This window comes from Barbus barbus, assembly GCF_936440315.1.
Source record: "Barbus barbus genome assembly, chromosome: 42".
NCBI classification, from domain to species: domain Eukaryota; kingdom Metazoa; phylum Chordata; class Actinopteri; order Cypriniformes; family Cyprinidae; genus Barbus; species Barbus barbus.
In genome coordinates, this window is record NC_136720.1 from 6,294,366 (window position 1) to 6,307,767 (window position 13,402).

The window sequence follows — 13,402 nt, forward strand, 5'->3', positions numbered from 1 at the left end:
AGTTTCAAAATAATAGTCACTTTATAACTGATTAAAACGAAAAATAAAAGCAGAGATGTTCTTAATATTTTGTAAAGATACCAACCTCCGCAGCAGAGACGTTAACTTGAATATATGTGCATTTTCGCTGCTATTGGTCTCTTACAGCTTTATAATATTATAATAACTCTTACAGCTTTATAATAAAAAAAATAAAAATAAATAAAAACAGCTAAATATTAACAGCTATTATCGGGGGCAGATTTTCGCTTGGGGCACAAAAGTGTACGGAGGTGGCCAGAGCAAGTTACGGTGTCTGCCGTTGTTTTTTTACAATTATCTTTTGTTGTAGTTAATTAAATAGTAAACATTATTAATTATTTTTATAAGATTTTTTTTATAACAATGAACATCAATTCAATATATGTATTTAAAGGGCTTTAGAACCTGATGTCATAATGGCGTTCTCTTGATTTCTTTTTCTACATAATTTTACCACACAACTGAGGTTCAATCCTTTATTTGTTTTTTATTGTGCATTTGATGTTCGAATGATATTTAAAAATGACACAGCACCTCTTTTGTCTTGTATGATTTTTAATTCACACTTTGCCATGTCAACACATTGTTTCTGTTTAGTATGCTATAATATTCAGCATATTTCATTAATAGTTGCTAAATGAGGATAATTCTAGCTTTAAATTATCTTAGAAAAACCTAAATCTAAAAGAAAAAAAGTGGGCTCCAAACCTATGTTCTAGAGAAAATATGCACAACACGAAACTGTGTTACACATCAGTAATGCAAGAAAATGTTGCAGCTGTTCTTCAAATGACTGTTGTAATGAAACCACTGCAGCTCACACAAGTTCAAGGACATCAGCTTGGCAGGATACAAAGTTGAAACATGTTTTAATTAAAAGAGATAGTCCACCCCAAATCGAAAATGCTGTAGTTATTTACTGACTTTTGGGTTTAAATAATTAGGTAAATAATTACATTTTTGAGAATTAAAAAAAAAAAATTTGTGGGGTGAACTCTTGCTTTAATGATTATGGTTGATTTCACTCCACAAAGGCACTCAGGATGACAAAATGATTAAAGTCAAACACTGTGGCTCTTCATGTGCCTGTTTAGATGTGTACGACAAGTGTAAGCCTTTGGGCACAGAGGACATGGGAAAGGCCTCTTCCCAATATGAGTGTACATGTGCTTGTTCAAGTCATAACGTCGGATGAATCGTTTCCCACACTGCAAGCAGCAGTGTGGACGCTCACCGGTGTGAAAGCACATGTGTGCCGTCAGGTGACTCGAAACCACAAATTTCTTGGCACAGATTTTACACTGATACGGCTTCTCTCCTGTGTGAGAGCGCAGATGCACCTGCAGGCATCCGGCGGAAACAAAACCCTTTCCGCACTGATGGCAAACGTACGGCTTCTCCCCGGTGTGAATTCTGATGTGGATCTTCAAATTCCCAGACAGTGAAAACTGCTTCTCACAGTACGGACAGACGTGCGGCCGCTCACCAGAATGACATCTCATGTGGGATTTTAACTGGATTTTGCTGTAAAATCGCTTTCCACATTGCGAACAAAGGAGAGGTTTCTCACCCGTGTGGTTTGAGAGGTGGGCAAGCAGGCTGCTGTTCGCCGAAAAGCACTTCCCACACTGGTCGCATATATATGGCCTGAACTCTGCATGGGTCTTCAGATGGCTTCTTAATTCACTGTCAACGTTGAATGTCAAGTCACAAAAACGACACTTTCCTGGCTGTCGTTCCGGTTTAGACGGGTGGACATCTTTAACTTTGTGAATCTTCTGGTGGATTAAACTGGCTCGGTACGACCCGAAAGTCTCATTGCATTGTTTACAGGTGTAGTTCCTTTTAACAGTGGGAGTTCGGTGAGTTCGCCGGTGACCGACTAATCGTGACAGACTAGTGAACAGCCGTCCACATTCAGGGCACTTGTGTGTGGTTTTCTCTTTGTGCACTCGGTTGTGCCTGTATAGGGTCCTGAGGGATCTAAAGTGGGCTGTGCATTTGATGCACTTAAAAACTCTGGAATTGCAGTTGGTGCTCCTGTGTGACACCAGCTGCGCTGAATCGTCAAAAACCTGCCCACACTGAGGACACTCATGGGTCCCCGCCTGGGTGTGAATTTCCTGGTGCTTGACAAGATCAGAGCGATAGATGAAGTATTTTGTACACTGCTGACATTTATGTACAGTCCTGCCTGCATAGTGGAAGCCTTTAGAAGGTGAGTTTGGGAAGGTGTCAAGAGAGGGCCGTTGGAGAGGCACAGCTGTCTGAAAAATTAAATCACCTAGAGGAAAACATGACAAACAGAGACGGTTTACTTTAAAGATCCTTGAAAAGATATAATAAGAATCTCGACAGACATTCAGAGAGGCTGTACCTCTATGAGCATCATCGGTGGATGGCGGTACATTTGGCTCTTCTGAGTTACTCCTACAAAAAGAATAAACAGGATCTTTTACAACAAAACAATTTATATCTTAATTTAGGAACGCTACCGAAAATATTCTGTAGTGAAGTGCTCAAAGCCCTCACAAAAAAGAGACTTTGAGATTACAAACAATTATTAAGTAATTATGCAGGACAATACTCACATAAGATATTTTGACAACTGTCTGACAGTAACCACCTTAAAATTTGTTGTTGAATGTTGTAGAGTTCTTGCTCAATATACAATCTCAGAAACTTCTCAGAAGATGCCTTTAAAGGATAACTTCACCTAAAAATTTAAATTCTGTAATTACTCGCCCTCATATCGTTCCAAACCTGTGAGACCTTCATTCATCTTCGGAATACAAATCAAAGTATTTTTTAATGAAATCTGAGAGTTCCCAGACCCAGAAACGTAGCAAGGACATCGATAAGTTTGAAGTTTATTTACTTTTCTGCTTGGCAATACTGAGATTGAATTATATCAGAAAGTACATTGAAAAATGTAATTACAAGAATACTAATAATACTACTTAAAAAAAATGGTAAAAGATATACATTTGCACACATATACATAAACATCTGTCCATACTTAAGCAAAATATACATCCATTCACTCACGCACATAAACAAAAAGTTTTGAAACATACAAGCGCAACAGCAAAAAAAAACCTAAGCATCCACATTGCATGCGTTGAACAGTCTTATACCAAAAGGAATGGTAGAACTAGCATAACGTTTTGTCCTTGCTTTGAATAATGTCAAATTGCTTTGCTTCCTAAGAAGCCGACCAGTTTTTTCACCCCTGGTTTGTGGAAAAAGTTCATGAAAGGGATGCTCATTCTGGGCCATCTCTTGTATTAATTTAATGGTGGATTGCTCTCTCCGGCCTTGTAAATCAGGTAGATGTATTGATGTGTTGGTAAATCTCTCAATGATTCGTTCTTTTGAATGCTTTCCAGCAAAGCTGCTTGCTTTTTTGTGCAACCAACTAGCAGCACATTTGCGTACTCTAGACAAGATCTGATCAAGGAGCAAAACATACTGACTAAATCATCAGCAGAATCTACATGTTTTGCAAAAACTGTCAAAAAGTGAAGACGTTGAGATTTTTTTACACACTCGTCAATGTGTTAATTGCCATTTAATTGATTGTCAAGATGATACCCTAGGCATTTTGACTGTAATACCACACAAACCTCCTGACCTCCCAGTATGAGTGGTGGTGGATAAAACAGTCCATGTGACATCAGTGGCTTAACTTCAATTTTGCGAAGCTACAAGAATAGTTTTTGTGTGCAAAGAAAACAAAAATAGTTTATTCAACAATTCTTCTCCCCAAGTTAACATCATCTGCCATTTTGGAGTACCACGACACATGCACGCACATTCTTCAGAACGTAATCAATGTAGTCAGCTTTGTTTACGTTCAGGAGAAATATGTTCAGGAACGTGGGGAACGTGCTTGTTTTCTTTGCGCACAAAAAGTATTCTCATAGCTTCGAAAAATTGAAGTTGAGCCACTGATGTCACATGGACTGTTTTATCAATGTCCTTACTATGTTTCTGGGTCTGGGAACATTTCAGTTGTGTTGCTGTCTATGGGAGGGTCAGAGAGCTCTCAGATTTAATCAAAAATACCTTAATTTGTGTTCTGAAGATGAACGAAGGTCTTACGGGTTTGGAACGACATGAGGGTGAGTAATTAATTACAGAATTTAAATTTTTGGGTGAACTAACCCTTTAAAAGCATCAACACTCAAAATGACTTCATTTGATAATGACCCTCCACCAATGACTCCAATGGGACCCCAATGACTTTCATTGTATTTAAAAAAAAAACCCTGCAGAAATAGTCTTCAAATATCTTGCTTTGTTTTCCACAAGAAAATTATATATATATATATATATATATATATATATATATATATATATATATATATATATATATATACACTGTATATATACAGTGCCCTCCAAAAGTATTGGAACAGTAAGGCCAATTCCTTTATTTTTGCTGTAGACTGAAAACATTTGGGGTTGACATCAAAAGATGAATATGAGATGAGAGATTAACATTTCAGCTTTTTTTTTACAGGTATTTTCATCTGGATCTGATACACAACTTAGAAGATAGTACCTTTTGTTTGAACCCACCCATTTTTCATGTTACCAAAAGTATTGAAACAGATAGAATTAACATAGATTAAAGTGAAAAAGACTTAATATTTAGTTGCAAATCCTTTGCTTTCAATAACTGCATCAAGCCTGTGACACATTGACATCACCAAACTTTTGCATTCTTATTTTGTGATACTTTTCCAGGCTTTCACTGCAGCCTCTTTCAGTTTTGGGGGGTTATTCCCTTCAGTCTCTTCTTTAGCAGGTAAAATGCATACTCTACGGGGTTTAAGTGTGGCGATTGACTTGGCCAGTCTAAAACCTTCCACTTCTTGCCCCTGATGAACTCCTTTGTTGTTTTGGCACTGTGTTTTGGGTCATTATCTTGCTGCATGATGACGGATCTCCCAATCAGTTTGGTTGCATCTTTCTGTAAATTGTCAGATAAAATATTTCTGTAGACTTCTGAGTTAATTTTGCTGTTGCCATCATGTGTTACATCATTAATGAAGATTAATGAGCCTGTCCCAGAAGAAGCGACGAAAGCCCAAGCCATTACATTACTTGTGTAATGTGTACTATAATGTACACCTGTGTACACTGTGTTTCAGATGAGCTTGTATGTTTGGGATCATGAGCAGATCCTTTCTTTCTCCAAACTTTAGCCTTTCCATCACTTTGGTCCATAAAATCAGTACATTTTTGAGCCTCGTCTCCTATTCTTCTTGCTAATGAGTGGTTTGCATCTTCTGGTGTAGCCTCTGTACTTTTGTTCATGAAGTCTTCTGCGAACAGTAGATTGTGATACCTTCACTCCTGCCCTCAGGAGGTTGTTGCTGATGTCACTAACAGTTGTTTTAGGGTCTTTCTTTACAGCTGTCACAATGTTTCTGTCATCAACTGCAGATGTTTTCCTTGATCTACCCGCTTGAGGTGTGTTACTTAGTACATCATTGGTTTCTTTCTTCCTCAGGAGATTCCAAATGGTTGTACTTGCTATTGTCAGTGTTTGTGCAATGGTTTGATTGATTTTTCATCTTCTCTCAGCTTCACAATTGCTCGTTTTTCACTCATAGACACCTCTCTGGTTTTCATGTTTGGTACACTTCTAACTAACTATAAATGCAGTCTGCACGGATCTGAAACTGAGCACAGACATTCAGTGCTATTTATTGTTTGAATAATCAATTAATAGGACACACCAGGGCAACAAAACACACCTGTCAGTCACATGGTCCAAAACTTTTGGTAACATGAAAAATGGGTGGGTTCAAACAAAAGGTGCTATCTTCTAAGTTGTGTATCAGATCCAGATGAAAATACCTGTAAATAAAAGGTGAAATGTTAGTCTCTCATCTCATATTCATCTTTTGATGTCAAACCCAAATGTTTACAGTCTACAGCAAAAATAAAAGAATTGGCCTTACTGTTCCAATACTTTTGGAGGGCACTGTATATATATTAAAAAAAAACATGAGGGTGATAGAAATTATTTTTGCACTATTAATTTATGCTAAATAAATGACAAAACAAATAAGAATAAACAAAAAAAAACCAATCTAGTCATTATTAGTGACTGAGTAGTTGGTTGATGTAAAACTAGCTGACCATCCAACCCCTACCAACTAGTAATATGGTAACTTACCGTTGCAATTCATCGATATTAGAGTTTGTTTCTTTTTCTCTATCACTGCCTCTAGAGGACTCACTGCTGAAGCTGGATGCCACATTCTGGACGTTTGGATCACCTGTCACAATCTCCTTGTCAACACCATGTTGTTGGTTTGGCAGGTTTTCAGAATCAATAGGCAGTAACGTGCCATCATTGTTGTGCTGGTTTATAATGACTGAGTCACCAACAGGTGGCAATGACAACGATGACACTATTCGATCCTCCACTATTGATGGAAGAACTTCAAAATAAAAATATTTAAAAAATTAATAAAGAAATTTGTCATTGACCAATTGTGCTCAGCAACTGTATTTTTAACATTAACAAAAGTAGGTCCTATTCTTCAACCAAGGCTTACGTGGCTAACCAGATAAGTTTTGGTGTGACTTTGCATGAATTTAACATTTTCCTTTTTTACCAAGCAAGGGTATCCAGCAATGTTAAAAAAAGCAGTATATAAAATTCTCAAACCTGCATGCTGGGCGAAGTCTATGTCTTAGGTTTGTGCCCAGCTATTCTGTAAAATATCTGATTAACCAAGTAAGTAATGTTCGATAAAAAGGAACCTGAAGCACATGGAATGATATTGACATTCAAGGACTAAATTTTACCATTTTTATCCAAAGTCCCACAAACATCCATCTGCAGCAAGGATAGCAAATTGTGTGATTTACAAACCGAGTCCACACATGCATCTAGCTCCCCAGGGTGACAGTTGAGCAACAATGAGAGCTGGAATTAAAGAAAATGAATAATCAGAAAAATAATCAGAAACACAATTATTTATGTTTTATAAACAAAAATGCTTAATAACTAGCAGCTGGCTTGAATCATTCAGATACGGTTAAAGTATTTGATAAGCATGTATCATTAGACCTGTTTGAAGTTTGGTACAGGCAGAAGTTGCTCCAATCTGGAGAGAAAAAATCCAACAAGGACTTGCAGTGCTTTGTCAAAGTCAGGACCGTACTCGACTGGAAATACTTCCTGAAATACAAAAACTGACTTTCAAGTTTTCAAGCAAACCTATCTAAAAAATTTTTCATTTTTATGCAACTTCCACAGCCACTCTCAAATCATATATAGCATTTCTGGTCCAGGCTGGACATCAAAAACATCAAATGTCTTTGGCACATATTTTCAAGTCTCTGACAAAGACTGCAGACTTCACTTTAAAGTGCAAGAAAACTCTCAAAAAATTCCTATTCATACTCGGAACGAACATTCACCCATAGGCAAACCAAAGTTACATGTATCATATTCTAGCAATGCCAAGATAGCAATTCCCATTTTATCTTTTTTTGCAGTTACATGTTACTACACACAGCTCCTGAAAAAAAAGTTTAAAACTTGGATTGAATAACACAATAAACAATAAAGCAATACTTCATGGATTTAATTTCACTTTATTTAGTACGGCTGCTGACCCTGTATAACCAAATTTTACTGTGCACACATTAGCTAACATTGTGTTTGGTGAGAAAGAGCCTTAAGTTAATGCACAATTCAATGCATTTCCTTTCACTCTAAATATAACAACATCCTCTAATAGATCTTGATAGTACACATACATCACATACACGTCTACATATGTGTGTTTTTTTCTTCTGGAAGATTTCATATTTATTCTGCAACTTATCTGTAATACGTCTCTATTATTTTAATGGATCTTAAAGACACTGACCTGAAAGAAGTATTCTCTCTTCATGGAGTCCTCTAGCAAGCTCAGGACAAGTTGAAGTACGCTGTCTTGTAAACTCTCCATGTCTGTGTCACTCATCTGTGGACAGGAAAATCACATAAATAACATTAATGCCAACATAAATAAAGTTTAATGGTAGAAAATGGAATGTACACCAATTTGTGTAAAGAAAATGTTAATGGATATAAATACACACATATACTCAAAATTCACTTAAAAAAAGCTTAGATACACAGTAGGAAAAGCTTAGATACACAGCCCAGACATTACCTTTCAATTTATTTGTTTGATGCATACTACTAACGTTCTTCTCTTTATTAGTTTCAGAGAAGCAACAGTTTATCTTCCCACAAGATAAAGTAACCCTGCCATATGCATTTTATTCCTTTGTCATTCATGGTGTTCATTTTGTAGCTGTTAATATATCTTGTTTATCCTTTGTTAATAACTACACATTTCTTCCTTGTGTTGTACAGTAAGAAACTCTATAAGTTAACAATATATCACCAATCTTTCAGATAAATTGTTGACCAAGTCCTTTCAGTTTACATTAATTCCAAAACTGATTGAACAGCCCCCTGTTGGGAATGTTCTCATACTGCCAGACTAAAAGTTCTTGACTGGTGCCCCAAACTAAGAAAGGGAAAGGTGTCATCTGGGGCCTGTACCATGATGGTAGATGAACAAATTCAGAGTTATAGGAATATTTTGAGTCTCCAATCTGGCTTTATTGGTACCATGATGCTGATCATCAGCTTTCTTTGTCAACTCAGGCTTTGATCCTGAGTTTGTGGAGCGCGTGCACATGAATGTGTGACATCAGTGTCAAACCGCCAATCACAACACAGAGCAAGTATGATTCACTTCTTGCGAGAGAGCCAGCGAGACTCAAAACTCTTTTGTTTAAGGTTAAGAGATTAAAGAATATGAGCAATTTAAAGGCATTTCCACTGAAGCACTTGTCCGTGAAAGAGGAAAAATAAAGGAAATGATCTTTTTCTGATTGGCTAGTAATGTTAGTTTGGTTGAGAGTGAAAGCTGTTCTCATACCATTGGTAGGCGAACTCATGGACTCGAAAGTGATATCAACAAGTTTTTTTTTTAAATGTAGGATTTTTTTAAACATTTTCTCGCAGCCAAACGCAGCACGCCGGAGTTCTGGCCCTGAACTATGGCAATGTCTGCCCCGAGACCGCACAAAACACTTCCACTACGAGAGAAAGCGGCAGCCGCGTGGCGATTCCAGGATTACCTCGACAAAATGATCTCGTGGCCACGACATATTATCACACTCCCACGAGTTAATATGTTGTGGCCAGGACAAAACTAGCCTAAGTGAACCGAACATATCCCCTCCCGGTCGCAGTAAATGCTTCGTTTGACTTTTCAGAGATCATCTACTCTTCCCTGTGGATGACTTCTGACCTACTTTCTGTACGATCTGAATTTCTGCGCTTTGAATTTTAAATATTGAATTTAAATGTTCCGAATTTCTTCTTCATCTTGAAAACTTTCTGTATTTTTTAAAACTGGATATTTGCAGTCAAAGAATTCAGAACAAAAAGTCTGCTGTTTGAAAATACATGTCTATTAAAAAACTGCCATAAAAAATTCAATTGTGTTACATTTTAAATGTTCAATATTCAAGTAAAAAAAAAAAAATCTAATTCAGAACTATGTTAAGTGCCACATAATATTCAGTTTTGTTAAATGACACTGTCAATAATTCAAATTAACACAATTCAAATTCAAATAGTTGTGTCATATTATAAGCTCCATAGATAAGGGCTCCGATGCTATGTTTGTAAACAAAGCAAGGATCTAGAGGAACTCAAAGTCTGGTTTGTGATGAGCAACAGAAGAACCAATTTCCAAAAGTGTTGACAATTCCAGTAGGCAAAACAAGCAACGCAATGTAGCTTCAAAGCTGTCTCGTTTTTTTTTTGGTGCAATCTAGGATCGAATTGAAACAGGCATGGAAATTGCAGAGTTGCACAACAAAACACCATATGATGTGCCAAACACACAAAAAACAAGCAAAAATAAAATCTAAATCTTTACTGCTGAGTTACTTCAGTTGCATTTTTAAAATCTCTGAAACATAGATTTAAGAAATTTTAATGCCAATTTTATTTAACACCCTATTTTTACATTAGGACTTTAAGGGTCCACAGACACCTTGATTTATCATTTAATCAGGAAATCAGTTCTATCATTTGTGGCGCTTAATTCAAAAATGACAATATTGAATTATAATAGACTATAATCAGACAATTCAGGTGCACAGTGCAAATAGACATTTTGAGTGCTTCATCTGAGTTTTATTAAAATTATATTTTATTTGGAGTAGTAGTAGCATATTTTTATTTAATGCCATGTCAGCATCTTAGGCTATTTTCATGGCAAAAACAATAAAAAAAAATACAAGTATAACAAATACAATAAAAAACAGCAAACAAACAAAACACAAGTTATATTATTATCCATATTTTTTATATTTTATTTCTCCGTTTAATATATAAAAACAAATAGATGTGTAATAGATTAAAAAACATCCAGACTTGACATACCTTCAATAAATCAGCAGTCTGAATTTGGTGAATGTGTGATTTGACAGTATGAAGGTCTGCTGGGAGCTCACCTCGACACATCTCAAGAATCATCTACAAGATAAATTATAGTGAACATAAACAAAACATAAAACGATAAATACATGATGGACAGCATCTAAGTTTTAAAGTTAACTACATCTGCCAGTTTTTTTTTTCAATATATGAACTCGAGATATGCAACAATGAATTATTAAGGGAAACATACTTCATGAAAACAGTAAATTTTTAAGCATGCAGCTACTTAAAAACTGACAGTGAAAGTTTTAACCGACATTTCACTTTTTGAAAATTAAAACTCCTTTGTAACTTCAGCAGTATGTTCAACAATAAAGCAAGTGATAAATATTGTTTCCACAAGTTATTGTGAAAATATTAAGTTTTTTATTTCAAAGGCTGCACAAATGCAGAGGTCGCATTTGTTGGCTGCATACATCATCATAGCTGTCTCATTTCAGAAAAAGCAACAATTATCAAATAGGAGTGGGTGGCCTGCCACATTTTACCACTGTAACTGTGTCAGTAGAACAGAAAGGTTTAGAAATGCTTGCTTGCATGCTTAGCTGATGTAAAATGAGGGTAAGACGAAAGCAATTGTCTTTGGGCCCTCTGTGGAAAGGAAAACCCAATTTTAATTGTGGTCATCGAAACTATTATTTCAAAACAACTGAGAAAAATTTGGGAGTTCTTTTTGATTCCTCCCAACACATTAACTTAGTAGTCAAGTCATGCTTTTTCCATCTTAAACTTCTGTCAAAAGTTAAATCTTATTTATCCTTTAAGGATCTTGAAAGAGTCATACATGCTTTTGTTTTCTCACGTTTGTAACTTCTTTTATATTGGACAACCCCAATTCCATGCCACAGCTTCAAATGGTTCAAAATGCCGCAGCCAGATTTTTAACAGGGGTTCGAGAACACATTACTCCAATTTTAATGCCTCTGAATCGTTTGCCAGTGCATTATAGAGTTGAATTTAAAATTTTGTTGTTTGTGTTTAAGTCCTTAAATGGTCTGGCACCTTCTTATTTGTCAGATCTTGTAAATGTGAAGAAGTCAGCCAGATGTTTGCGATCCTCAAACAGTATTACTCTGTAATATCCAAGATCAAGACTGAAGTTGAAAGGTGACAATGCGTTTGCAGTGGCCGTTCCTGGGCTATGGAACAGTCTTCTCTTATCTGTGAGATATGGATCTTCTGTATATGATTTTAAATCTAAGTTACAGTCTCATCTTTTTACCCTTGCATTTAATTCATTACAATTCTTGGTCTCTTTTTAATTTATATTTAGCGTATTATTTTTATTATTATTTCTTTCTTTCTATTTTACCTTTTTTTCTGTACAGCACGGTGGTCAACTCTTGTTGTTTATTTGTGATTTATAAGTAAATAAATTAAATGGAAAAAAAAAAAACAGACCTCCATGAAAACAGTAACAAATACAGTACAAAAACACTTCTTACCTTTGCACGCAGCCCTACTATCAAAGTGGCCCTCTGCCTCCTACTTAAGAGCTCTGGCACAAGGTTTGTCATCACAGAAACAAATTCTTCCAGTTTTCCAAATTGCTCCACATTCTGATCCTTGACAACTTGCCACATGAAGGCGGATGTGAGGCGCAGAGGAGAAACCAGCAGGCGAAGTGAGGAGAGAGGAGGGACAGACTCTACAAAGACATGGATATTCAAACATTTATACATCTGTATATCGATATATTTGCATTTATTCATATAGAGCGCCATTCAGATATCTGAATCCACATTTTAAATAACATTCACATTCCACATTCCAATAATTTAAACCTGTAAATAAAAGTTTCAGGATTTTGAAAAATGTTAATACTGAAATCAACGATAAAATAAATACATTAAATATTTGGCATATTAATGAATATACATGTGTGTTTATGAGTACACACATACACGTATATTAATTTATATGCAAAACAATGCAAATTAAAACTAATAATAACGCTACATTCCAGTAAATAATCTATCATCCAGCATGAGTTTATAGCTGTGTTCATCAGAGCTATGATACTCTACATCAACAGCCCAGTCATGAGAAATACTGCAGGTGTGAACATTACATATCTAACGACAAATAATATTAATGACTATAAGGTAGATGACTATACACACCCATTGCTTCTTTGTTTGAATATATTTGGATTCACAAACAGTCTTGTTTCCAACTTCGTCCGTTGACTCGTTCCGTTACACACTGCGCATGCGTCTAGAAGTGAGCTGCGCATAGAACGGCCAACAGCAAAAGGTGACTCTTAGAGGGGCGGGGCTCATCGGCTCATCGGAGTCTTGTCTGTAGTTGGTCAGAAACGATAATTGTAAATAATAATTCTCCAGTTTTTAATCTTCACTTTGCATTTGTTTTTAATAGAGGTAATCTGTCTCATTACTCGGGTAGAAATGATTGTCCAGACCACTGCTGAAGCGGCGGTGATATGTGAGGCACGTGATATACGGTTCTTTTCTCAGCACAGCTCAAGGTCGACCAATCACAGAGATTTGTGATTATTGTACTCGGATTTTTTAAAATCCATTTTATACAGATAAATGGAGCAAGTATACATGTGATTGTCAGGTGGCAGTCTGTGCATGAATCTTAATTGAAAGATTATTAGTTTTAGTATACACACATCTCTGTTGAGATATAAAAAAAAACTGTTGAGATTTTAATACGGTGGAATGGACAGCCTGCCCGAATAGGCCATCATGCACCCCCTGGAGGAAAAAGACTTTTATGTTTGCTTTGAACATCACGCATGTGTCTTTAAGCCTCCCTTATTTCTTTCAGTGTACTGCACACAACGAGAGTGTACTGCCATCTATA

At 36.2% G+C, this 13,402-nt stretch overlaps 1 protein-coding gene across 1 annotated transcript; it reads right to left on the bottom strand.

Moving 5' to 3' along the window:
• Positions 1-490: 490 nt before the first annotated feature.
• On the bottom strand, positions 491-12,999 carry LOC306861578 (uncharacterized protein). Its single transcript, XM_079403942.1, has 9 exons — positions 12,694-12,999; positions 12,016-12,218; positions 10,514-10,606; positions 7,926-8,021; positions 7,118-7,228; positions 6,853-6,973; positions 6,215-6,482; positions 2,399-2,451; positions 491-2,305 (listed from the first exon to the last, which is right to left on the bottom strand). The coding sequence occupies exons 1-9, from the start codon at positions 12,695-12,697 to the stop codon at positions 1,083-1,085; spliced, it is 2,172 nt and encodes a 723-aa protein (XP_079260068.1). The 5' UTR covers positions 12,698-12,999; the 3' UTR covers positions 491-1,082.
• Positions 13,000-13,402: the final 403 nt, after the last annotated feature.